The sequence below is a fragment of the Aquarana catesbeiana genome, linkage group LG08 (assembly GCF_042186555.1).
Source record: "Aquarana catesbeiana isolate 2022-GZ linkage group LG08, ASM4218655v1, whole genome shotgun sequence".
Classification (NCBI taxonomy): Eukaryota; Metazoa; Chordata; class Amphibia; order Anura; family Ranidae; genus Aquarana; species Aquarana catesbeiana.
The window spans coordinates 169,213,044-169,238,856 of NC_133331.1; the positions used below are offsets into that span (position 1 = coordinate 169,213,044).

Here is a 25,813-nt window from a genome sequence, read left to right on the forward strand (position 1 = left end):
GAATTGTACAAAAAAAACAAGATTGCTTAAACCCACAAGTCCTTTTTTTTACCACTACTATTCCTTTATATTGGCTTTTGGAATTTACAAATGCAGCAATTTAGAAATCAGATGACAGGTTTAGCACTGGGAAACACTTTTTGATAGATAAAAAGTGCATTTTATATACAATTATATAGATCAGACCAAAATGAGGGACAAATGAGGAGGAATGAGGGACAGAGGGACATTGCTCCAAATCAGGGACAGTCCCACAAAATCAGGGACAGTTGGGAGCTATGAAAAAAAGCATTACTAAGCCTTCTAGGTCATATGTAGCTCATACACTCCCCAAGTAATAGAACACCTAAAGTCACATGCTTGGAAGCCATCCGAAGTCTACAACTTTCCCATGACGTCTTGATATAATTTGCCCTTACTAAACATGGTTTTTCCCTCCCTCATCAAACAAGCTGCCCTAAAACAACATGGCCTCTCTTTCACTTCCTGTTTACCACCACCCCTTTCCGCTTTCCTGTAGAAGCTGTTGAGTAATAATCAGCTGACTGGAGGCGTTCCAGGGCGTGGCGGCGCCTGAGAGGGGATCTCCGAGGTCAGCTGACTGTGGGCGTGTCCGAAGAGCTGTTATCAGGACGTTGTGAGGTCGGCTGGTTATTCTGGTGATTGGCGTCCAGCAAGATTCACCATGAAGACGATATTAGTGTTGGCGTGTGCGCTTGTAGCTGGTAAGATTTATTGGATCGCGTAATGTAAAGTAGCCGGAGTTATGCGGGAGGTCGGATACAGCTGTGTGTTGTATAGGAAGAAGTTTCCGGTCTGTGTGTTCTACCTGGGCTAGTGAGGGGCGCCGCGCGCATGTCTATTTCCTCCGTCTTATCCCCATCTCTGTCCTGGCAGTGCCAGGTGTGGGCGCTTGTCCTGGCTGCTTCATTCCTCTGGGCACTTCCTGGTGTCCGGTCATTGCCGTGTGCATTGTTCTGGAGGGAAGTAAATGGGGGTGGGGTGACTTCCTTCTGTGAGGGCTCATTGTTGTCCCTCTGACCCCCATAGAAGGATTTGGGGGACTTCCTGTGATCTCCTTATTGTGGTGTCACCCATGAGTCATCACATTCCATGCAGTGAGCTCATACATGACCTCTGTGCTGTGTAAACATCTCTATGAAGGTCCAGTTCCACTTTCCCTAGTCATCCCCTCAGTTCAGTACTATGTGACCCCGGGGGGGGCTCTGTGGGATCGGACTGGGGAGAGGTTTGTCTGGACTTTGGTCCGGCACGCCAGCGTCAAGACAATAGAGACACCCGGTAGAAGGTTCCGGATCATCTACCTGTCTAGGGCCTTGTTTACAATGGTAGCATTCATCGCTGCTCACCGGAATAGTGATCTGTGTTTGCAATGCTATATAGAGACACTTAGCAGGCAGCCTGGACGGTGGTTATGGAAATTTGAAATCAACGTAAAGTGAAACAACTCCTCAACCGTGAAAATGGATGTCGCTTCAGTCTTGGTCCTGTATCTGGGGGTTCCTGGGGGCCACGTCGTGATGTGTGGGGGAGCTGTCATAGTGGCTGCAAAGTCCCAGGCAGAGCCTTCGCGGGGGCAGATCTTGGTCACATATAGCCAAAGGAGAACGTTCTAGATCTGAAGTGGGGAAAGGCTCCGTGTGATCAGCAGTTAAACATGGGTCTGCAGGTTGGCAAGTGCCATCAGAAGGGACAGATGACCATGGTGGTGGTTTGCTGCCTCTTGGATGCTCCCCTTAACCCTTGAAAGGCTGCAGTGCTGCAACCGCATGCATTGAACACCTTTGTTGGGTTGTTGGACACTCAGCCCCATTCACTTTATAAAAAGAAAAACGCCACTACCTATTTCTGAAATAAAAATATAAGTGCGCGCTCACATTTACAAGATATTAAAATGCATATCGGAAGTCACCAGCAGGTGGTCAATGGTCAGTGAGCCCCCTCTGGATAGATGTGATGTAAGGTGCTTGGAACCAGGGAGATACCAGGAAGAACCAGCAGATGCTTTTCAACCTTTATATATATATATTTTTTTTTTTTTCATTAATGTTTCACTTGCTGACCAGGCCTTTTCTGGCCTTTTGTATACGCAAGCTTAAATCAATATATATATATATATATATCTATCAATATATATATAAATTTTTTTTTTTTTTTTCTTCCTCCAAGAGACCCTAGAGAATATAATGGTAATTGTTACAATTTTTGTCACACGGTATTTGCGCAAAGGTTTCTCAACTGTGTTTTTTTAACGCTTTTTTGCATTTTGATGCAAAAACAGTATATGACCCAATAATTTTTGTAAAACCTAAAATGCTGAGTCAATACCGAACATGTCACACTTTTAAAACTGCGCACACTCGTGGAATGGCAACAAACTACCATACCTAAAATAAAATCCCCATAGACGACACTTTGAAAATGTTTTCAGGTTACCAGTTTAGAAATACAAAGGAGATCTAGCAGAGGTGCGCATCTTCACTGGTCATTCGATTATCTGGTCATCAATTCAATGATGCATCACGATTACCAACAAGCTTCCGCTTGGCCGCCTAGGCGGCCCTTCTTTCCTGCAATCTCCTGGGACACAATCTCACTGTAATTTCCTGGGATTGCTCGGCCATTCAGGACAGCGCAGTGAAATATGCACACCCGGCTGTGAAGCTGCAAGCTGTCGCAGCCGGATGCCCACAGTAGTATTGCCAGCGCCGTGAACAGGCGGGGGAGAGAAGGGAGGGTTTGGGTGGCCACGTCGCTGGATTGTGGGACAGGTGAGTGTCTTTTTATTAAAAGTCAGAAGATGAACTTTTTTTGTAGCTGCTGACTTTTAATAACCAAAAATTGAGTGGAACTCTGATTTGAATTAAAAATAACTTCTCTCCCTTAAAGTGCACTAATCCGGGGCACTACACATGGAACAGGCATTCTCACACACTGCTATCAAGAGGGATTAGGATCCACAGCTGACAAACAGCCCTGTGAAGTTCCCTGTACTGTCTCTGTGCTGACAGTTCCCTGGGCTTCCCCGTTTGCACCTTCCAGCACACTAGGAGTTAACACAGTGGAATGTGCAAATGGGGAAGCCGGGGAACTGTCAACATGGAGCGTGTACGAGGTGTAAGTGGAGTACAAACACATTTACTTACTGTTAAAATAACTGTTTTAATAAATCCTGTTACAATCAATGAAGTGCCCCTCTGTATGTGCTTTTTAAAAAATATGGAGCTTCATACCTCATTGTATGTACAATACATGCCGCTCATGTGACTGCCAAGCCTGCCTCTCCTCTCATGTCACTCCTGACGTCAGCGGAGAATTCTCAGCCCCGCCTCTCTTCTGATATGATAGCTACAGTCAGCGGGCGGGGCTGAGAATTCTCCGCTCACAACGTGAGAGGAGAGAGGCGGGCCGGGCAGTCACATGAGCAGCATGTATTGTACACACAACATGGGATTTATTAAAACCGTTAGTTTAACATGCTTGGAGCGCTCTCCCGAGAGGTGCGGAGCAAGCCGGGAATCGATTTTTACAGTTGTATGCATGGATGCCTCATCGGGGACACCCGAATCGCGATGCAACGATTAATTTCAGCATCCCTACTAGCACTTGCATTATTGCTCTAACGTTCGTGGCGATGCCTCACATGTGGTGCAAACATCATTTACATATACGTGCCTGACTTGCGCATGCGTTCACTTCTGAGCGCACAGGTTTTTTACCTTCATGGATAGAACCCTAGGAGCAAAAAAATTCAGCCTTTACAACCACTTTAAACTTGCCCTCAGTTGATGCTTCTGATTGACATCCAGCAGTATGGGTTCAGGATTTTGAGAGCCAGTCACACAGTAGTTATTTGATTACAGAAGCTGCACCACCTCCCAGGCATTAAAGCCTACTTGGCCTAGGCTCATTTATGTGCATTTGCACAAGTAGCACAGGAGAAGTTCTTCAGCCCTTTTTAAAACTGGGGCGAAAACGCTTGCAGCCAAAGAGCAGCATGTTTTTACGCAGGTTGGAAACGCACAATTGTACACATGTTCCTGACCCTTGCACATGTGTACAAAGCTTAAGAGTCTTCACCCAGAAACAAGTTTGCAGCCTTCCACCCTTCAGTCTAAGGACTTGTACACACTGCTGTAATTAAAGCTTGCAATGTACACTGGAGCTTGCTGCCTGACACATCCAGGCTAAAAGATGCATGCAAAGGTGTGTACACAACACGTTTTATCTTTTTTACTTTCCCATTGTCAAACTGTATCTTGCCTCCAGTCTTTAAGTAATATTGATGCGACTCCAGCTGGGATATTGATGTCACATACCCCAGGCTTTGGCTTCCCCCATTCATCAACATCTTCATTCATCTTGCAGCACCTAATCGGGGCGCTGACTACAAGAACGTGGAAGACAGCTGGCTTGTGACTACAGGGACGGAATGTGCTGTAGAAGAGCAGCGGGTGGGAAAAGGATAATGTTATATAAATCACTATTAGGCTGGCCATACGTTTATACAATTTTCCTTTAGACTTGCTAACACCATAGAATGAGGTCAACTTTCAGTTTGTATGCAATCAGGCAGGCCTCTGCACTTCATAATTGAAGGTGAATCTAAAGAAAATTGTATAATGTATGGCCAGCTTTAGGGTATGAAGTTTTTCCCTTCTAAAGGCATGATGGTGACCTCCAGTGTTTCACAGCTTCAGGCCTGAGATCTTCTTTAGTGCGCCAGTACAGTGATTCACCATAGACTGGAATGGGGCTGGACTCTCAGCAGAGACATTGGGTGTTCGCTTTTGAAGGTAATGGCAGCAGAGTTTACTATACAGAGGCTACCCCATGAGGATGGGACAAGAAAAACTGATTGGGGGGGACTTTTGCTTTGATAAGGGGGCATCCAGGGTGTGCACACTTCAAAGTCAAGGGTCATCCCCTGCCCAAGGAGAGCAATCTTGTCGCTTACATTTATTGGAAAGTGGTTAGTAAAGAGATAAGATTCCTGGTTTCATAGACAAGCCCTATGCACCCCCCAAGTACTATCTACTATAGTCGGGGAGCACAGAGGAGGGATTTCTAGCCAGTGTAGGTAATGACTGACTTCAGTGCCTGCTTCCTGATGGGACTGATCTCAGACAGGACTACATTTGAAGAAAAAAACACAACTTGCACCACTTAACCAACATGTCCCAGGAATGGTATTGTGAACAGCCACAGAGGGGTGTGGAGGGGGCAGGGACACGAATGTGAATTGCCAGAAAATCCATTCTGGTCGATTGAATCTCCCCTAAGTAGGCTCAGGCCTCGGGTATCAGAAGACCCACAACTTGGGTGCATTCCTGATCAGGAAACTCCTTTATTACTTCAGTATGGATTTGGCAAAGCATGACTTGTTTTTTTGGACACTTAGAATGTGACGTGCGATTTTAGCATTGTGCACATCTTGGCTGCTGAATCTAATGCAGGTCTGCGTGCAATCATAAAAGTGTTGCTTAAAAGATTCCAGGAAAATATATAAAAAAAAAATACTGGGGTACAAATGAATGTCTCTCAGGACGTGTGGGTCACAACTTGGATCACTTCCCATTTTCACTTCCATTGACCGCCAATAGCAGCTTTTGTTACGCTTCCTGCACTCTGACAGCAGAAAGCCTGTTGGGTTTTTACTGCGATCAGGTGTATCCAACTACCTTTCCTCTGCAAAAATGTCACCAGACAGGAAGTGATCTACAGATACACATCTGTCAGTGTTTATAACCTTTCCTACTATACTGAAGAAAATAATTTATTCTGTGGCTGTTGGAGAGTTCCCCTCCCTTCTGTATGATAAAGCATTGTCAGCAGGACAGGAATGGAATGGGGTTCTCTATAGCGAAGCATTAGATAACTATAGCAATATTCTAATACTAGAAGAAAAAAAACACACACACTTTTTTGGGTCACTTTTATTCCTATTACAAGGAATGTAAACATCCCTTGTAATAGAAAAAAAGCATGACAGGACATCTCATATTACACTAAAATGCAGTTAAAACATTTCCCCTGTAGGAGCATTGGGCAGAAGTGACGTTTGACGTCGCTTCCCCCCCTCCAATGCTATGGAGCCAAGCAGGGGCCATCTTTCCCTCACTCGGCATCCAGGCAGTGAGGGGAGTGGACGCAATTGTCTCCACTATCAGCGGGTTTGGTAAGCGGCGGAGACGACTGGAGCGCCCGCCCCGATAAGTGTTCCCGTGACGAATCCGCCACAGAGACCACTAATATTAAAGAGAACCGCACGTCTTTCCTGATAATACCAGGGTTATGTCAGCTAGCTGCTGCCATAACCCTGGTATTTCACATTAAAATACCGATGTACAGGTAGGTTTGTGTGAAATGGTTAAATAAACATTTTTTTTTTGTGTTTACAAGCAGTGACTGGTCCTCTTTACTGAGACATCTGGGGTCTAATAAAAAATCGGACCCAAGATGTCTCCTCTGCCCTTGACAGATTCAAATCAAACTCGGATAGCTTTCATTTGAAGCTTTCCCAAGCTGGCAATGGCAGGTAAACCGACTGAAACTGGAAGTGACAAAAACCTTGTTACTTCCGGTTTCTGACATCTCAGTGGGAGGAATGACATCCATTCCACTGTCTCAGGAAGAGGATGCTGCTGGGCGCTTCTTGCCAGGCTCCCCAATCATATGGGAGAGCCTGATAAGGAAGGCGGCTCTTTAGCTGCTTGGATTACCTACAAGACCATTTGCTGGTGAAGAAAATGTATATCTTGGTCATCGCTGCAGTGATAGCCAAGATATCACCCCTACTATCCAGCAACGTTCTGGTACATTGCTGGATTGGAAGCGGTTGAACGGCTCCAACCAAAACCGTTTAAGTTTTGAATAGTGTGAAAAGTCTTGGTCCAGTTTAGACCTTGTGCACACTAGGCTCTTAATGCTTTTCTCGACAGGAGAAAAGCAGCATTAAAAATGTGCCTAAAATTGCGTTTTAAATGTGTTTAGGCCGTGAAGCTTTTGGGTGTTTATGCATTTCATTGACTAGAATTATTGAAATGAGTGCTCAAATGCTAAACATGCTTAGTGTTTAGTTGTGTCAGGTGTTTTTTCTGTCCAAAAGCTCCCCTCCTGTATATATTTTTTTTTTTTTTTTTTTTTTTTTTGAGCATTCAGATTTCTGCCTGTAAATGTCTGATTCTCCCATCATTAGGAATTCGTTTTTCAAAAATTTCCAACATGCCCAATCACTCAAATTCAATGGCTGCAGGAAAATCAGCCATTGTGACCCACAAATAGTGCGAAATACAAACAAAATTTAATTGTAATTTTTGAAAGCATTTGTTTGGGATTCGACCCATGTATGGCCGACATTACATAGTGGGGTGTTTAGGGGCAGAAAGTCAAATACCTGTCTGACAGCTGCAGTGTGAAGGAGGCCTTTAGTTGTCTGCACTATACCTTTACCTCTGATTTTGTTTGGGGTAGCACGCTGGTTTGAATCATAACCTGCCATAGTGCTCCATGCTGGCCTGTGCTGTAATACAAGGAAAGGTCTAGTGCTTGTACATGATTTACCTTATTTAAGTACAGGTGTAGAGAGGAACAAGTACTCTTGTTTGACACTTAGTACATTTTAAGAGAGGCTAGAGAAAGTTGACAGTACTTGGCAATGGAGCAATGTGTAAAGCCCAATATCCAGCATTCTCCACACATGAATTAAAGTTCTATGCCGGAGGCAGAAGAACAAAGGACAATTCCCTTATACATAAGTCCATGATGTGCAGAACACAATTGGAGAACAAAGGACAATTCCCTTATACATAAGTCCATGATGTGCAGAACACAATTGGAGAACTGAATTCTTTTATGAATTGAGGTGCTGATTGTTCTGTGGCTTTTACAGATGTAATCTGTTTGCAGGCATCGTTGCACCTCACAGGCTCATTTTACGGTGCTGGAATGCAGAATTTAATGGCGTATGTAAAATTGAGGTAGCAACCCTTGTCAAACTTGTTCCTTGAAGTTGATAGGGCTGCGCCACGACTCGTGGGTGCAATTCATCAGTCCCATTAAAAATTGCTATTAGACAAAAAGTCATTCAGAAGGAAGCAGTATTACCTTTCTGAACAGTCTGGCAGTGGCTGCCTGGCCACACAAAGCAAACCACCATAGATTGCTGTGCAGAGAATGGGCAAGTGTGAACTTGAAGGATAACTTCTCTATTCCTAACCATATACCATATTCAGGGTGTAACATGTTACAAAGAGACATGCCCTGCACCTCCCCGATCTGATAGCTTTACCCTGCCAGCTAGCACAATGCCCACCCTGCCACATCACTTGTTCAGTGTCCTGTGAATGGGAAAACTACAAGGTCTGGCAGCCTTTGCAGATGTCTGTTTGTATTTTTCAATGAACTACTGCTGTGCTGTGGAGTGCCATGGTAGTTCAGTCTCTCTTCCTGTCAGATTGTATCTGTTTGCCCGGGCACACTGACAGATCTGCAGGAGACCTGCATGGCACCAGTGATTTGCTGGTGCAATGCTTTACAGGTGCCCAAAAAATTGCACTTTTTAGAAGGAAAAAAAAAGTGTACTTGGGTTAAAAGGATATGTGACAAAACAAACCTCTGGCTGTTTGTGTCTTGTAGGACTTTGCTCATCCTTGCTTTAGGTAAATGCCAAGTGATTTGGGCTTGTCTTCTGATCTGTATACAGGAGTTGCAATGTTTTCATGTATTAAGTGAACCAGTGCTTACTGAAATAAGACCTTGTAGATTTCAGGTTGGCTTATTTCCTTGTTTGCTATCTGCCAACATCTTCCCGTTTCTCATCACATATCACTGTACAAAGGGCTGGCTTTATAGAAAGACAAACATATGACTAGAATGCTCACATGTAGAGAAGCTGCTTGCGTATTGCAGATTTTCTTTACGCTGCGTTAAGACCTCAAAGTATAACAAAGGGAAGAACTTTTTTTTTATAGTTGAAGCTGTGAGGATTTGCAGTGCTGTGTCTCTGTTGGGGAAACTCCCCTTTTTAAAGGCCTCTTATACACTGAACTGCTGTAAGAACATTAGACATTTGTGGCAGGAAAAAACATGACGATATATATTTGTGTGTGCAAATATACACCAATTCTAGCTTGATTTTAGGGAAGTGTGGCATATGCACATTAGTGTGTATTCATACAAAAATACTGAGTCAACTCAGATTTCTGTTTTACTGATCTATAGGTAGAGTATATTTATCCTATGTGTACAGGCACATTGAAAACAATATGCTGCCTTTTAGATTAGTTAAAAAAAATACAAAATACCATGTGTCTGAAAACGTGTGTTTGTTTTTTTTTTTTTTTCTTCCCAGGCAGCAGTGTGTAAGAAGTATTTAAAGTGGTTGTAAACCCTGTTACACCACTTTTACCTACAGGTAGGGCTATAACAAGGCTTACCTGTAGGTACCTTGAATATCTCCTAAATGTGCACAGTTTAGGAATATTCAGTATATGCGCTGCTGCCGCCGATGTCATCGGTGCATGTGCACTGAAGAAACAGGCTGCTGTTGCAGTTTCTTCAGGAGTCATGCTGTGACCGGTGGCTCCTGCACCAACTAACTCTGGTGGAAGATGTCCGCGCTGTACTCAGCAGGGCGATGCCGATCCAGGGTATCGTTCTAAGGCAAGCATTTCATAATGAGCTAGGATGCGATGCATCCTAGCTCATTTTGCCTTTGTCTTGCAGGGTTTGTTTTTTGTTTTGTTCCCGAGGCTTACAACCTCTTTAAGGTGGTCGTAAACTCTGCTTTTGATTTTTTTTGTGGTTAGCTTGATTGGCAGCCGGTGACGTCACCGGTGCATGCGCTCTGAAGGAACAGCATACTCTTAGGCTGGGTTCACACTATTGCTGATTTTTGAGCTAAAACGAACATGTATTTATATCAAATGTAGCAGTCGTAACGTTCCTTCTGTTACCTTCTTATACCAGTCTCCTCACCAATCTGATGCCTAATATACACCTTTTAATTTACAAGGTTGCTCTGTACAAAGCCCTCCCACAACAAATTGCTGGGTGCGCGTCTTAGCGTGTACAGCCAAGAGGCATTCTAATTGGTCAGCACTGTCACATGGTCGGTGCTGACTGATCAGAATCTGTCTAGCCTGTCCTGTCAGCACTGCAAGAAGAGAAGCCGCTAGGATCAGTGGAGCACCGTTCCTCTCTGACCGTGGGACTACAGTACAGCAGGATAGGGCGGGGGTCCAGTGTAAGGTCACCTTACAGGTTTTCTGTAAAGGGAGATTACATTATAAGATGAACAATTTTGCGGGATAAATCTATTACCTTGTCAGCTGCTATGTGGGTATTCCTTGTAAAAACTGAAGGGATATCTGCATACTGCAGGAACTGTTTGATGTGCAGCCACCTTTAAAAACAAAAAACTGGTTATCCAAACCTGGAGGTCCTCAGGTATATCTATAAGGTTAGGTTGCTATTTTGAGTTGAATACTTCAAGTGGTATTAAACCCAAAACTGAAAATGTAATATTGTAGCTATGTGATGGCTGCATTAGTTTTCTTAGACTTCTTCCCTCATTCCCTGGTAATCTGTATAATACAAGTGGTGTTACTGACCAGACACCACTCTGGATGAGGGGGCAGATTTGGACTGCCCCATTGTCAGTCTGGGAAATGTTAGAAGTACTAGCATATTTAAATACAGTAATAAATTGAAGCAGAATTCCAGCTAATATTATGTAATCCGTTTTTTCCTTTTGGGATAAAGGTTTACATAAATAAAAGCTGATAATTTTAAGCACACCTGTCGGTGCTAAATGGTCGATCTCATCCCTGTAACTGGCAGAGAGACTTTCTGTTTAAAACACTTCCTGGCAGGGCCACCAGATGAAAATGGGAAAGCCTCAAAAAGGAAACTAACAGCCATCGCATTGAAGAATTGGGAGGCTATATTTGGTTTTAATACTGCTTTTAAGATTCTAATATGAAAGAACGTTACAGTAGTGTAACAGGCTTTGTAAATTGCTGCCCTGACTTTGACAGTCTTACTCTACAGTGATGCTTAATATAACAAGTTTTATCTCTTACAGTAACAGCAACCCCCTTGTTCGGCACTGAGCAGTGTGCCAATGGCCCAGGCGTGTGGTGTGTGAATATCCGAACCGCTAAACAGTGCAGTGCAGTCACTCATTGCCAGCAAACTGTATGGAACAAACCAGTAATGGTAAGTTATTACGGCGTGAATACTTTTTTTTTTTTTTTTTTTTTTTTTCTTGTTCTCATTCTGAAAATGCTAGTTGCCTGGTTATGCTGACCTTCAGTACTTAGTTACTGGTTTGGAAAATCATAGTGCGCCTGTCAATGGGTTTGATCTTGTGTGGATTGCATTAGTTTGAGATGCTTCTGAAATCATCCATTGACAGGTACATCTGACCTGCGTCTGCAGCTTTCAATAGATTTTCCATACCTGTAGCTTTGTATTGGGTTTCAAAAACCATCTGAAGTGAATAAAAGCTCATCCACAAGATTTATTTTAACCCCTTAGAGCCAACAACTGCTGGCCCTTTAAGGGCTTAATGCTTGGGGCTGGGGGCTTAAGGTTATGTAATTGGCTGCAAGCAGCAAACTGGAGCTTTCATTTAGCTGCTGGGAGGTTGCAGGGTGCACACTCTAGGCACAGAGCTATCGCCGTTGTTGCACACATGTGGCCGCTTGTCACCAAGGCCCGGTCACATATTTGCATGCGCTCGGTGCCTAGGGGCTAAGCTATTTGGCTAGTGATTGTAAGTACAATCTGCCTAATGCTTGGCACATGTGCAGAGTTTTTTTTCAAGTTCTCTTCATTGATCACATCGCTTATAGACTACTTTGTTTAGATAGCTTAAATAAATTGGTACACCATGTTTAAAAAAGTACGGGTTTTAGATTAGAGGAACTGCAGTCTGCGCACATAATTTGTAATAAAAACAACTTTGCCATTCTGAAGCTTCCCTCCAACCACTTTGCATATTTGATATCTATTTTAATTCTGTACTTGCCAAATATGCTACAGAAATCTCCCTCCACTGAGTCTGGCTGCAACCATTTTAACTGTGGGCAGCTGAAGCTGTCTGTTCACTTCCTGGATTTACACAGACAGAGGCACACCTCCAGCTCTGTAGCTTTTATTGGCCCTCTTATGACTCATCCCACCTCCCTTCCTGGCAAACTCCCACAAGAGAGCTGTGCATGTCCTAACCCTAGGCTTTTCACCAGACAAACAGGAAGTGGACTGTAAGGTATTTACTGGCAGAAAGTTTTACTATCCAAAGTTAAAACAAGGGCAGAAGATTTAATAGATGAAAAAATGACTGAAGGTCCGCTTTAATACTTGGATGCAGCATAGGTCCAATGCTGAATCTGTCTCCTGGCGCCTCTGCACTGAGAACACTGCCGATTGGTTGGTTCTGACAGGTCCCTGATCAGAGTGCTGGTAAATGTCAGTCACAGCTCTCTGATCCCTCCTCACTCATTGGAGCGCTAGGATGTGGAGGGGGCAGCCAGCTCAGGCTCTAAACGGTTCGCTAAGAGGCTGAGCTGTGTGTCGGTCCAGGCACCTAGTGCATTCAGACCCCATTGTCGTGATGATGCAGTGCCTGGTCAAAACGAATTGCACTCCTGTGATCCAAAGAAGTACAGCCAAACGAGCTTTGGCTATACTTTAGGTATTTCAGTATACAGAAGACTGTTGGAATGATCTGCTTTCTGTGGGTTTGGCTTTCGATGATGGTTACTGGTAGGGTCGCACCGATACTAGTATCGGTGCTGATACCAAGCATTTGCACTTGTACTCATGCAAATGCTCCGATACCTGGGCAGTCAGGGGTGATCTGTGCGGCAGTGGGGGGAGTTACAAGCACCGATCCCCCTGTATAGGTTTCAATAAAGCAGCTGAAAGCCATGGGGAGGGGAGGGGGGAGGAAGGAGAAGCGACTGTCAGATGCTTTATTGAAGGGACATGCAGGGACATCTGTGCTTGTAAACCCCCCCCCCTCCCACTGCCGCACCGATCTTCTCCAACTGTCTGTTGTGTGCTCTTCTGCTCCTTCTGTCCACCTCCAGTCCCCTCTGTACCAGATTTGTCAGGATGGAGAGTGGAGGAAGGAGCCGGTAAATATGGAATTTACCAGCTTCTTCCAAATGTGCAGTCAGTGATCACTGACTGTCCATTCATAACTGAGCATTGTAAACTTTATGATGCTTCAGTTTGACTGATCAGGAGCTCCTGTTCATTCATCTTCAGTGGAGCTGAGGTTGCTGATAGGGACTGGGGAATCTGTTTCCTCAGTCCCTTTCAGTGTCAAAGGGGAGATCTCAGGGGTCTGTTTAGTGTCCATCAGTGCTGCATATTTGTGCCACTGTCACATGACAAAGTATTGGTAATTGGTATCAGCGAGTACTTGAAGAAAAAGTATCGGTGCTTGTACTTGGTTTTAAAGTGGTATAGGTACAACACTAATTACTGGCTGATCAAAGCCCTTGTTGGGTCTTCTGTCCTTAGGAAAGGTCTTACTACTAGGTTTTAAACCTAAAACTATTGCAGTCTGGAAGCCCATTAAACATTCATTTATTTTCCTAAGCCACAAGGAACTATAAACACCCAAGATGTTCACTTTTGTCACAAACCTGGAGACTCCTGTTTGCCCTTGGTGCTGCAAGAGATTTTGTTTTATAGCTTGGCCTTTTGGGTACACAGGAATCAACAGATTGCTCAATCACTGTGTTAATACTAGCTCTGAAAATAATTTATGCTTGCAAACCTATTTTGTTTATCTCTTTTCCAGAGTTCTACCCCGTGTGAAATATGCAAGGAAGTTGTTACAGTAGTGGGAAACTTCTTAAAAGACAATATTACTCAGGTATGTATTTCGTGGATATAAATGTGAAGATTTTATTTGTCAAGAGTAGAATGTTTTGCATCAAAATCTGACAGATGAAGTAACACTTTCGTCAGATGTGATAAGTTAACTGCATAATGGCAAAACTGTTTGGATATTTAGGAATTGCCCTGTCTAGGTAACTAAAAAAAACCTTTTTGGTGAGGTTTCCACCATTAAAAGGGAATTAGGAGAAGGCAGGGAGGAGTGAGATTAAGTAACCTCAAAGCAGTGTTTTTTTTTGTTTTTTTTTTTCTAGTGAACAGACTTCTGTACATGGGTAATGATCCAAGATGCTGCTCTAATTGTATATTAAATCTGTAGTATACCTTGTATTATGAACTTAATAGACATGTATTTGATTCCCTTTACAGACTGAAACCCTGGCACTCTTGAATAAAGCCTGTGAGCTTCTTAAGGAGCCTTCATTGGTATCAGAATGCAAGCAGCTGGTCGCAGAATACTACCCATTGGTTCTAAACATAATTGAGCAAGAACTTGTAAGTTGTGTGTGTTGTGTGGTGTTTGTTTTTATATATAAAATAGATTAAAAGCTTTGTTGGGAGTTTTGCATACTAGAGATTGTACACCATGCTGAATAGTCTTTTAAAGAGAATGGTTAAGAACTGTTTAGAGAATTGGCTTTTTTCTGTCCCAGTGACCACATAAGGGGCACAGGTGAAAACCTAGGAGGAGCACATACATGGGTGGCAATACCAACCCTTCCTGACTCTATCAAAACATATCAGTTTTAGCAGTGCTTTTACTTTAAAGGAGAGGTATGGTCATCTTTTCAGGGAATTTTTTTTTTTTACTTCTCCAGATCACAGGAGTGCAGTTCATTCTGCTCTCCTGTGACCTGTTTTCAAATGGTTAATGTCACCCACTGCAGGCTCTGCAAAGAACTTGACTTTTAAAGTCGGGCTCCACCTAGATGCCTGGACAGGCAGCTGACTCTGCCTCTCGGTGAGCTGCTGGTAGACTGAGCCATCCACTCTTGCCCCTCCAAAGCACAGAGCTTTGAAGGGGCAGAGAGCTGGTGACTTGACAGTCTGTGATCAGTCTTTGGTCGCTCAGTTCTCAATCTTAGAAGCAGCAGGGACCAATTCTGTATCCACCTAGGTGAGTTTGTTAGGAACCTCATATTTTTTAAAAAGACTTGTTTATAAATATGTAAAAAAAAAAACCCAAAAAGGGCTTAACGCTGCGCTAGAAACCCAATAATTGATTGGTAGCTAAAGGGATTATCCTTTACAGACTAAAAACACATTAATAAAAAACAAGGTTTTAACCCAAATTACCAAAGCAGCCAGCATAAAAAAGTCACACATACTCTAGATAATAGTAATAATGTTATGCAGCGCTAAGGACAACCAATAAATGAAAATACCAAAATTATTGAAAATTATTAAAATATAATTAATAACGTGAAAAATTACCATAATTGTTTATGTCCACTGTAGGATATGTGTATAATGAGATACTGCAATTGATAGTGTCAAATAAACCAAAAAGAGCACATAAAAAGTCCCATCACAAATGGTGCGATTAAAAAAATCATATATAAAGTTCATAAGCGTAAAAAAGAACTAATCCAAAATCCGTGATAAAGGAAATCCAATCTCCCAAAAAGTGAATACACCCAAGTGGATATGAGGCTCCTTACCGACTCAAAAGACCAACTAAGGTCTATCCAGGCATATGGGAGATTACAGGTTTCCCAATAACCTATACCAGCATCTGGGTCTGTGGCTGAGGCTGTATGGCTCCGGAAACAAAAGCAAGAAAGGCTCCCATAGTGTAATCGTTCCAATCAATAATATTTAATGAATAAAAAGATGCACTTACAAGTATAATAAACGAGTGTCAGAGTAATCTCAATGATACAGCGTCTCCGCAGGCTTCCCACTGTGCATACACTTCCCATCCAGTTCAGCAAGGAGGAACAGCGTAGTGACGACAGCGTCATAGGCCACCCCCCCCCCCCCCCCCCCCACAAATGGCTTCTTTTTTTTTTTTTTCCCTTTCTTTTGCGCTATAAACAAAAAAGCAACAATTTTGAATAAACAATATTCCTTTCTGCTATAAAACATTCCCAATAATAAAAATTAAAACCAATTTCTTCATAAGTTTAGGCCAATATGTATTCTGCATATTTTTGTTAAAAAAAAAAAATCCCTATAAGCGTTTAGTTTGTGCAAAAGTGATCGCGTCTACAAACTATGGGTTCGATTTATGGCATTTTTTATTTTTATTATTAATGGCAGTGATCAATGATTTTTAGTGAGACTGCCACATTGTGGCGAACAAATCTGACCCTAAGTAACACTTTTTGGGGACCAATGACACCAATACACTGATTAGTGCTAAAAAAATTCACTGATACCTGTATAAATTACTGTCAGGGAAGGGGTTAACACTAGGGGGCGATCAAGGGGGTTAAGTGTGTCCTAGGGAGGTGCTTTTTAAAGGGGTAGAAGAGTTACACTGGAAGAAAATAAAGATCATGTTTCAGCTTAGCTGAAACCGAAGATCTCTTTTCCGTACTGACAGATCAGCAAGTGTGCCTTGTTTACACTGCTGCTCCCTATCTCCTGTGAACGATCGGTGGCTAGCGGCGGCCTTTGGACCTGCTGATTGGCTCCCGCTGTGTCCTATCAAAGGGGAGCGGCGCTCTGGCGGCACTTGTCCTCTGTACAAAATCATGTACAAGCATGTGATTTTGCGCAGGCAGGCTGCCCTGCATGTACGGTGGGCGGTCCGGAAGCGGTTAAGCTCAGTGTGCGTGAGGCCTAAAGCATGCATCAGAATTACTAGTTCAGTCAGTAAAGTATTATAATTGAAAAGAAATGCTTCACAGCTTACAGTACAGCCAGCACAGCTTATCCTTAAGTTTTGTAGTAAGGAAAATTGGCAAATAGGGGGGGTATCCTAGGGAAAGTCCTACTTAATTGTACATCGCAAGACATGAGCATCCTATAATCATGCCCATTGGATGCCCTAAACCACTAAACTGGATAAGTGAGCAGCAATGGCAACAAACCCAAAACAGGGTAAGACAGTACTACAGAGCCACCTGCAAGACCTTCTGCCCAAAACTGGCTTTCAGAGGCATTTGCATTTCTTCCTACCTTGTAAAACATGAGCAGATGGCAACCTTACAAACTTGAACAATGGAAGCTTGAGGCTAGAAGTAATGACACCCCTGGTGGAATAGGCTAACTAGAAAAGGAGGAACCTTTCCCTTAAAGAGGAAGTAAACCCTGATGGGTTTTACTTCCACTATTTTGTTCCCTGCAAAGTAAAAGCATAATGGGTTAGTATGCATCGCATACTAGCCCATTATATGGCGCTTGCCTGCAAACTAAGCCTGCGCTGTCCCCGCCGGAGGCCGCATCCATCTTCTCCTTTCTTCCTTCCGGGGCAGCGGACTCCGGCTCTGACTGGCCGGAGTTGCGTGATGTCACTCCTGCGGGAGCCACTAGTCACTGCATTTGCTAGTGCAGAAACTGCATGGAGGGCTGTTTCTTCACAGCGCATGTGCCAAAGACATAATCAGCACAGTACAGAGTAAATATTTTCGAAGTGGCGCATGTTTAGGAGATATTTACTGTACCTATAGGTAAGCATATAAAGGTTTACATATAGGTACATATTGAAAATGGGTGTTTACAACCACTTTAAGGCCAAAGGAGGAAATGCCGGCTTCTGAGGCCAGATGTGTACTATTTTTCCACAGTACATTCCATCTATTAATTTTTTGAATAAATATTAGAAGGGCACATGTTTGTTTTAAATATCCGTAAGCACTGTTTGACTGACAAACCAATGTTTGCCTGTTCAAATGTGTTTTAAGAAAAATCTATTTCTATGAAGTGTACCTAACATTTTTACCATGACTTTGCGCATACTTGTTTCAGTTCAGGCACGTGTAAAATATTAATCCATTGGATCATAAGTCAGAAAAAGCATTTTTGGTGGTCAGAAATGGCACATGTGGGTTTTTTCTCATGTTTTTGTGCTTCATGCTGATTTATGTATGATTGACTTGTACTATTTTCTTTATGGCTGTTTGTGTGGCAGTGGTTTCATCTAGACCCATTATTTTACATGAGTAACTTCTTTTCTTACAGAGCAACCCAAGTGTGGCTTGCTGTGCTCTTGGTCTATGCAAATCTTTACAGCAATACTTGGCAAGCCTGAAATCTGTTCAGCTTACAACAAATGAGATTCCAGATGTGGAGGTCTCTAAGATGGTGCCTCCATTCATGGCTAACCTCCCCAACCTGTCCATTCTTTTTAAACCCCAGAAGACTGACCCAACACCTAAGGTAAGATATAAATATTAGCAAGAGTCAAACTCCAAAGCAGAACTCTTCTGTGCCATTTAACATGCAAATTATTCTGGTTGTGTGAAGTTGTGTGTGCTTAGTGCTAGTCCTGTTGGCACAAAGGCCAGGAGCAGTGTTGGATCCTAGACTCACAGGGGCAGAGCCATTTAAGCTGACATAAGTGCATCGGTCTCATTCCCTGTTCTTGTTGCTGTAAACCTATTGCAGAATACTATGGCTCCAGTTATTTTTTGAATATTCAGCTTTCTTGCATGTGTTAGTAAGCAAAATTTCTATCTGAATTGCAGTAAAATGTTAAATTTTATTTCTAGTGTAGGGGTAGATGATTGGAACAAGGGGTATCGTGGGAATCGCAGGAGATCTGGGATTATGAGAGAAGGGTATACAGATACTACCATTGCTAAATTTCTTAAGGTGCATGCTGTGAGCGCTTTCACACTGAGGTGTGGCGAACCCATGGTTTTCATGCGGGTTACCTTCACTTTGCCTTAGACTGCTATTGCATGGGGTGCTTTTAGTATATTTTCTGAAAGCACGCCTAAAGTCCTGCATGCAGGAATATAATGTATGTTGTTGTAACATGACTACATTTCTTTTAAGAACAAGGATGTCTGCGAGGACTGTCTTCAGCTCGTGGGTGATATTCAAGACCAACTGAAAGGCAACTCTTCTTTCTCCAAAATGTTGATTGAGCATTTACTGCAAGAATGTGACCAGCTTGGTGGTGGACTTTCTGAAATGGTAAAAAACCTTTTGTATCTAAAATACTGTTAGCATTCCATAGTGTTACAAACTAACGTAGTTCAGGGGATGTTAAATGTAATGGATAATGTAGGTTCCTCTGCTGTGACGCTTGGTATAGGGAGCTGCATTTTCTATGGTAGTACCACCCTTGGTTATAAAACTTTTCAAACCCAGTAGACTGCTTCAATTAAAAATAGGGATGCTCCGAAATTTCGGCCGCCGAAACATATTGGCCGACAATGGCTTTTTCGGCAATTTGCCGAAAGAGAAAAAAGACCGAAAATGGGGTGGGGTGCTGCCCATTATGGGGGTTTCGTATAGCGCAGAAGAGGAATGCCGCCGCCTGGTTGATTAGAGTCCAAACCTGGGACGGGTGATCTGTCTATCAAAGTTCCCCAGACAAGGGGGAGGGGCTGTATGTGACGGCGTGCGACGGGGAACACAGCTATTGACATGAAAGCTGTGATGTTCCCGGCGCTCTAACCGACCTGGTGGCGGCTCTCCTCACTTCCCCTGCACAGGGACACAGGCAAGGCTGCACTGATCTCCTGTACCATGTCCCCAGTCTCTGACCATCTCCTGTACTATGTCCCCAGTCTCTGACCATCTCCTGTATAAAAATATTTTTAAAAAGTCATTTTCAGTATCGGTCATTTTCGGCCTAGTGTATTTTTCATTTTTGGTATCGGCACAAAAAACCCATTCGTTGCACCCCTAATTAAAAATGTGTGAGGCAACTAATTTGCTGAGTCAAATTTGTTGTTGTTTGTGATACTTGAACTTTTAAACTCACAAAGTTCTGTGTATATGGTCTCCACTCTCTCCCCCCATTTTCACCTGTGGACTTTGGTATACCAGGGTGCCACTTACTATGTATGGTGCTAAACAAACAAGTTTACAGCTTGTAAACTACAGATATATTCCTACATAATTGGGAGGACATTTAGAATTTTTAAATTCAATGTATTTTATGTACAAATGGCATAAGTGGTGTAATCTGTACAAAGGGTTAACATATTAGACTGGGAGGGGGAGCGGAAACACTCGGAGCAAGTCCAGATTTTCTTGCTTTGCGCTGTGCCACCAATTGACCACTGAACAGGCTTCCAGAAGAGGGCACAAGATGACCTGATCAGCATGGTGCTGCTCTAATATCGAGTCATGCTGGTATCATTCCTATACCTTATTTGCTAAACTGTGGGAGATGTGGATCACCTATACTACAACCTGACAGACAGACTTTATCACAAGACTGGTTGAACAGTTTTTTTTTTTATTTTTATCAAATATTGATATTTCTAATGAGGCAACAAATTCTGATGTGATTAGCTGAAGTATATGTGGGGAGTATTCCTCATTCCTAAACTAAGATAAATTGCATTCGGGCCGGTTCACACCAGAATGTGATGAGGCTCGTTTCCAACACTGCAGGTGAATGCACTCTTTGTGATCTGCATGCGGGTGCCAATGTATTATGGCACTCCAAAGACAGATAGCAAACAGTGTGTTTGCGGACACCAAATTCCATGTTACCGCAGTCAGTATCACGTGGTTTGGTGTAGTGCGAACACTACTCTTCCTGAGGTCCGGTGCATTTTGCAGTCCATTAAAATGAATAAGCTTTTAAAAAGCACCACACAGGCACCCGTGCCACATTCCCAGTGTGAACTGAGCCTCAATAGTTTACATTTCCAAAATGCTATAGTCAGGTTATACGTTTTTTCTTTTCAAATGCACTATGTATAAACCGTACTAATATGTGCTTTGTTTCTAGTGCAAGACCTACGTTAATCAATATGCAGAACTGGCTTTGCAAATGGCGATACAAATGGTAAGCCAAATAGTGTATGTTAATGTGCATATTACCATTAAATTCTCATTACAGATAGTAATTTTTTTTTTTTTTTTTTTTTTCTTGAATCTATTTTTAAAATCTAAAGACCTTGGTATGCTTTTGTCCATATCCATACTAATTAAAGCTGAACTCTGGAAAAAGTAAAAATCTTCCCTTGCAGTCAGGCTACCCCTAAGCTACAAGGGCTAACTGCTTGCTTGGTCTTAAGGGATGGTAAGAGCATCTTTAGGTACCTGAGCCTCCGTTCCCCAGTGGAACTGTCTTCAGTGTACTCATGTCTATTGCAGGACTATGGTCCCCGTATTAGAGGATCTTCGTCCTCTAAAGTGCAGGGGATGGTCTAGAAGCAGAGGATTGGATAAACTAGTATTTAACCTCCGCAGTGCAGGCCCAGCTCCACTGCAAGTGAAGACTGTTTTCCCCGAGTCACGCTTTAACCACTTCTCACTTGCTGTCTTTTTAGATTTCCAAGCACAATACACTTCTGGCGACTGGTTGAGTGCCACCAAAAAACACTTTGCTCCTGGCTTTCAGTCTAGCTGTCACTGCCTGTCCCCAAAAATATTGGCGAAAAATCCCTGTTCCCAATTGTGTGATTGCTGTTGGCAGTGACCTGCAGGATCACCTGCAAAGGAAAAAACACCCTCATGCAGATTCCTGTGGCATGTATCTGGTGAATACTTGCAGCTGAATCTCATGCATCATGATCAGCGGCAGATCTGCCTGCATAACTGAATGACACGCTGAAAAGAGCCATGCCTCTCCGATACTGTAAGCTTGCATGCACAACTCCAGTGCCTACGTTAAAGCGGAACGCGAGTCAGAAAATTAAGTCCTGCTAGCCCATTTTGCAGGTATAGCTAGGTGAAACATTAAAAAGTGTATACAGTTTAAAATCCAGTAATACTCTTGACTTGCTCTGCACATGCTCGGTTGCTTTCTGAGGACGCAAGCAAATGTGACTGTTAGCAATACTGGCATTCCAGGAATGGAACTGTTTTATTGGTTTAAAAAAAAAAAAGTCTTGAGTTATGATTGACTCATGGGCTCGGACTCTGGGCTTCAGCAAAATGGCAGCCTCCAGCAGGAACATACGGGAGCAATTCTGGAGGCAATTTACAGCACGCTTATTTTGGTAGCATAATTATTGTGGAATGTATGTTCTTTAGCAAGGAATATTATCGGTGTAGTTCTGCATTAAGTACCAATGTCCTGGACTGAACGAATGTGTCCAGTCATCTGCCCACTACATGCACATAACCTTTGTATACCCAGATTTTGACTTTTTTGCATATAGATCTTCCCAATTGCTGTATATGACAGGGCTGTCGGTGCCAGTGGCTGGCACAGGTGTCCACTGCTAGTTCTATAATAGAACATTGTAAAACTTGCCCACAACACAGGGCATGGTGCTGTGGATTAGATGGACAGGACGGGGTTAACTGCAAACTTTAGCCATCCAATGACCTTCGGTCACAAGAGTTACTATATAGCAGCTTGTGTTTTTCAGTTGTCCTTGACAGTGTTACATACAAAATAATACAATATTTATTTCTACCCAGTTGTACTAAACTAGAAAAACATTTGGCAGGTGCTCAGTGTGTGCCCCTTATGATCTCACGGGATGGAGCTGCTAAGCCTTAACACTGTTAAGCAAGGAAAATTGAATTTCATAACCAGAATTTAATGCCAGAGCTATAATGTGTGTACTACAATGTGCACTCTTATTCACCATTGATGGGATTGTGAAATATGAGGTAAATATTGCAGATTACAAAGACTGACACCATGCATTCTAAAATGGGCTCTACACTAAAGCGCCCCACCATGCATTCACCTTCTGGAGCTTTTGAGCGGTACTGTTTACATTACCTGGCACGATGTGTTGCAAACTTTGCTATACAGTAAAGCTTGTCACTAAAACTTTTGGTTGGCTTGGTGGTTTCTTTTCACTTCTAGCTTTTTCTCCTAGTATGAGATGCATATGCACTTTGGGTCTTTAAAGTGGATCTTTGCTGAATTTGAATACCACAAACCAAAGGCTCTAATTATTATTCAAAGCAAACTCTCATCTATCCATGTTTCTATGCTTTATTTTGTTTAGAAATCACTTTGAAAAACACCCTAGTATTGCTGGTCTTGGCCAACTTAAGTAAGGGCAAATGATTCATGTAGCATTTACTTCCTGGAATTCATCTGCCCTTAGCTCAGGCATGCAGGAGAGTGCTTAGCTGAGAGCCCCTCCCTTCCTGAAAACTCCTAGGATGTATATTTGCCTAGGCATGGAAACCAGAAAGTAACTGAAGAATAAAAAAAAAAAAAATTAGGAAAGTGTCTATTTACTAATGCTAGCAGCAAATCTATGTTGATGGGGAGAGAAGTTCCACTGGCCCCCATTCACATCGGGCCGATTTGACATGTCAAATCACATGCCAAATCGGAGCCTATTGCCGGCAACAGCACCGTCCAAATCTGTGCAACGCCAACTTTGCGCCGCACCGATTCTCAAAAGTAGTTCCTGCACTACTTTTGGCAACTTCGGGGCGATTTTAATAGACATCTGTGCATGAACCTGCACAGATATCTCAAATTGCCCCCTGAAGTAGGGCTGAAATACCAGTTTGAAATCGTGCGAGTTCAGTGTGAACCTAGGCTTAAATACAGTATTTCTCAGCTCCATTGTGTAGTAACCAAATTCTTTACCAATGGACTTGGCCAGCCAAAAAGGCAGATGTTATGTACACTGATAGATGTTGTCCTTCAAATCTAAATTTAGAGGTAGGGAACGGGCATGAATCCGTGAAATGTGTGGAGAATTGCACAATCACACTCCAAATTCACCTGGGATACATTTGCAAAATGTGGCCAAAAATCACTGCGTCCAGCTCATTCAGATTATCTGTAGCTAAATAAAGCAACCCCAATAGGCTGGCACTGACAAATGCCTACAGCCCCAAAACAACAGAACGAACACTCATTCTGATTATCATTTTGGCAAACAAAGCTAGTGAACGTGTGGGACACTGTTCGCTTAGTGGCAGTTTGCATTTTTGGTGATTAGGTTTTGTAAAAATGATCAATGGTAATTCCTTGCCTTCTGAAATTCACTTCTTTCTCTTTGGTGCTACACCTTTTTGTCTCTGTTCAGCATCAGGTATGTGGTGTGATTTTTTTTTTTTTTTTTTTTTTTTTTTTTTTTTCTTTCATTGCTGTGCAAATAATTTTGCTTAATCTACTAACATCTGACTTGGAACTGTGCAGCCAAGAACTAGTATTCTCAGCCTGTGTAGGACTCACGACTTCTGCATTGCAAATCTCAAGGCTACAATGATCAAGCAAGGCGAGCGTCTAGATCCTTGCATCTCCTAAGAATTATAGATAGATGGAAATTCCTCCAGCCTCTTGCAATAAATTTCATTTACATTTTAAATATGGCAAAGCAGTTGTCCATTAAAGTAATTTTGCAAATGTATGATAGTATAGAGGTAGATATGCATTCTCCTGCCCCCACGCATGAGCTGAGATGAAGACACATTCTTTCTCTAGTGCTAATCTGTATTTGCTAATTTTGTTATAATTTGCCATTGATAATCGGTTTGCCTGGTGTTTTACCCTTAGGCTAGGTTCACATCTGTGCAGGTGGTACCGCTGCGGGACCTGCACAAATACTGGCAGCTGCAACCACCCACACAAATGCGGCACCATTAAACCTAATGGCACACCGCCCACACTGGAAATGGCACCCATGCTGGGAACCTCCGGTTCCTGTGAAGGTTGTGATTTCTAAAATGGTACAGGGACTTCTTTCCTGTGGGGCACGGCAGCACATTCAAACAAATGGGCTCTCGTGCCCACGCAAGCCGCGGGCCGCACAGGTGTGAGCCTAGCCTGAGTGTTTAATCAGTGTGAAAATAACTAAGCCAGACTCACTGCAGTAGTTGTGCACATTTAATTTTTTGGCTATTGCTTTACTGCTTTCCGAACTTGCATGTTAAAATATAATCTAAACCGGTCAATGAGAAGTGTCAGTGGGTACATGTCTTTGCATAGGAATAACTGTTTCAGAGCCTGGCAAAATCATAAGGCCTTCTAGCTGTCCATTCTTCCTGCAGCCATCTTTGTGGGCCAGAATTTGCTGCATGTATCCTAGAGCCCTTTCCATGGTGGGTCTTAAACTGGCCATACATGGCTCAGATGTCAGCTGATTCCTGCTGAATTAGCCAAAATTTGAGTCATGAGTGAACTTGCAAGAGCCACCTACAAATGTAGATTTACAAACATCTGCTGCTGGTTGAGTACATTAGCAGTCAATGGATATTCCTCCATTCATGTTTAGCATGAATGGGGGAATCCTTTTTTTTTTTTTTTTTGGTGTGGCTAGCTTTACAGCGCCTAAATGAGAATGTCACATAGCTGCTGCGAAACATTCAGCAGTCATCTTAGATGGGTGTTTCAGCCTCTGTGCTTGTAGTGACAGATGCAAAAGTTATGGGATGGGAGATGTACCTGCAAAGAATTAAATACTTCCACTCTGCTAAACATCACTTCACTAAGGAGATATTGGGACCTAAAGTCTGCAGAAACCAACACTGCCATCTTGGCCTCTCTGATCTGCAGTTGCCATGGTGCTGCACATGTAATTAGTTATGACACCAGCCATGTGATGGTATTACAATTTGTGAGCGAAAGCAGTTTGGATGGTTATCATTCATGACATGCCTTGTGGAAGATTAGATTAAGGGAACAAACTAAATCTACGGGCTTCATTCTGCTTTAAATTATCACTGCCTAAGTACTCTAGTTTCTCAATAACCTTACCTGTAAGTTTGGTCCCTTGTGCTGTTATATCCATGGGTACTACTTTAAATTTACTGCAAAAATACTATAGATTCTCTAACTTTTTATCTTTAAAGGCTCGCACACACTAAG

The 25,813-nt window shown here is 42.7% G+C and overlaps 1 protein-coding gene across 1 annotated transcript in view; it reads left to right on the top strand.

Annotated features, from left to right (window-relative positions):
- The first annotated feature begins 569 nt into the window (after positions 1-569).
- Positions 570-25,813, top strand: part of PSAP (prosaposin) — a 39,288-nt gene continuing 14,044 nt past the window's right edge. The window contains exons 1-7 of the mRNA XM_073596701.1: positions 570-725; positions 11,108-11,241; positions 13,841-13,915; positions 14,308-14,433; positions 18,067-18,264; positions 18,886-19,026; positions 20,804-20,860. Coding sequence (XP_073452802.1) covers positions 686-725; positions 11,108-11,241; positions 13,841-13,915; positions 14,308-14,433; positions 18,067-18,264; positions 18,886-19,026; positions 20,804-20,860 — 771 coding nt within the window. The 5' untranslated portion in view covers positions 570-685. The remainder of the gene's footprint in view (positions 726-11,107; positions 11,242-13,840; positions 13,916-14,307; positions 14,434-18,066; positions 18,265-18,885; positions 19,027-20,803; positions 20,861-25,813) is intronic.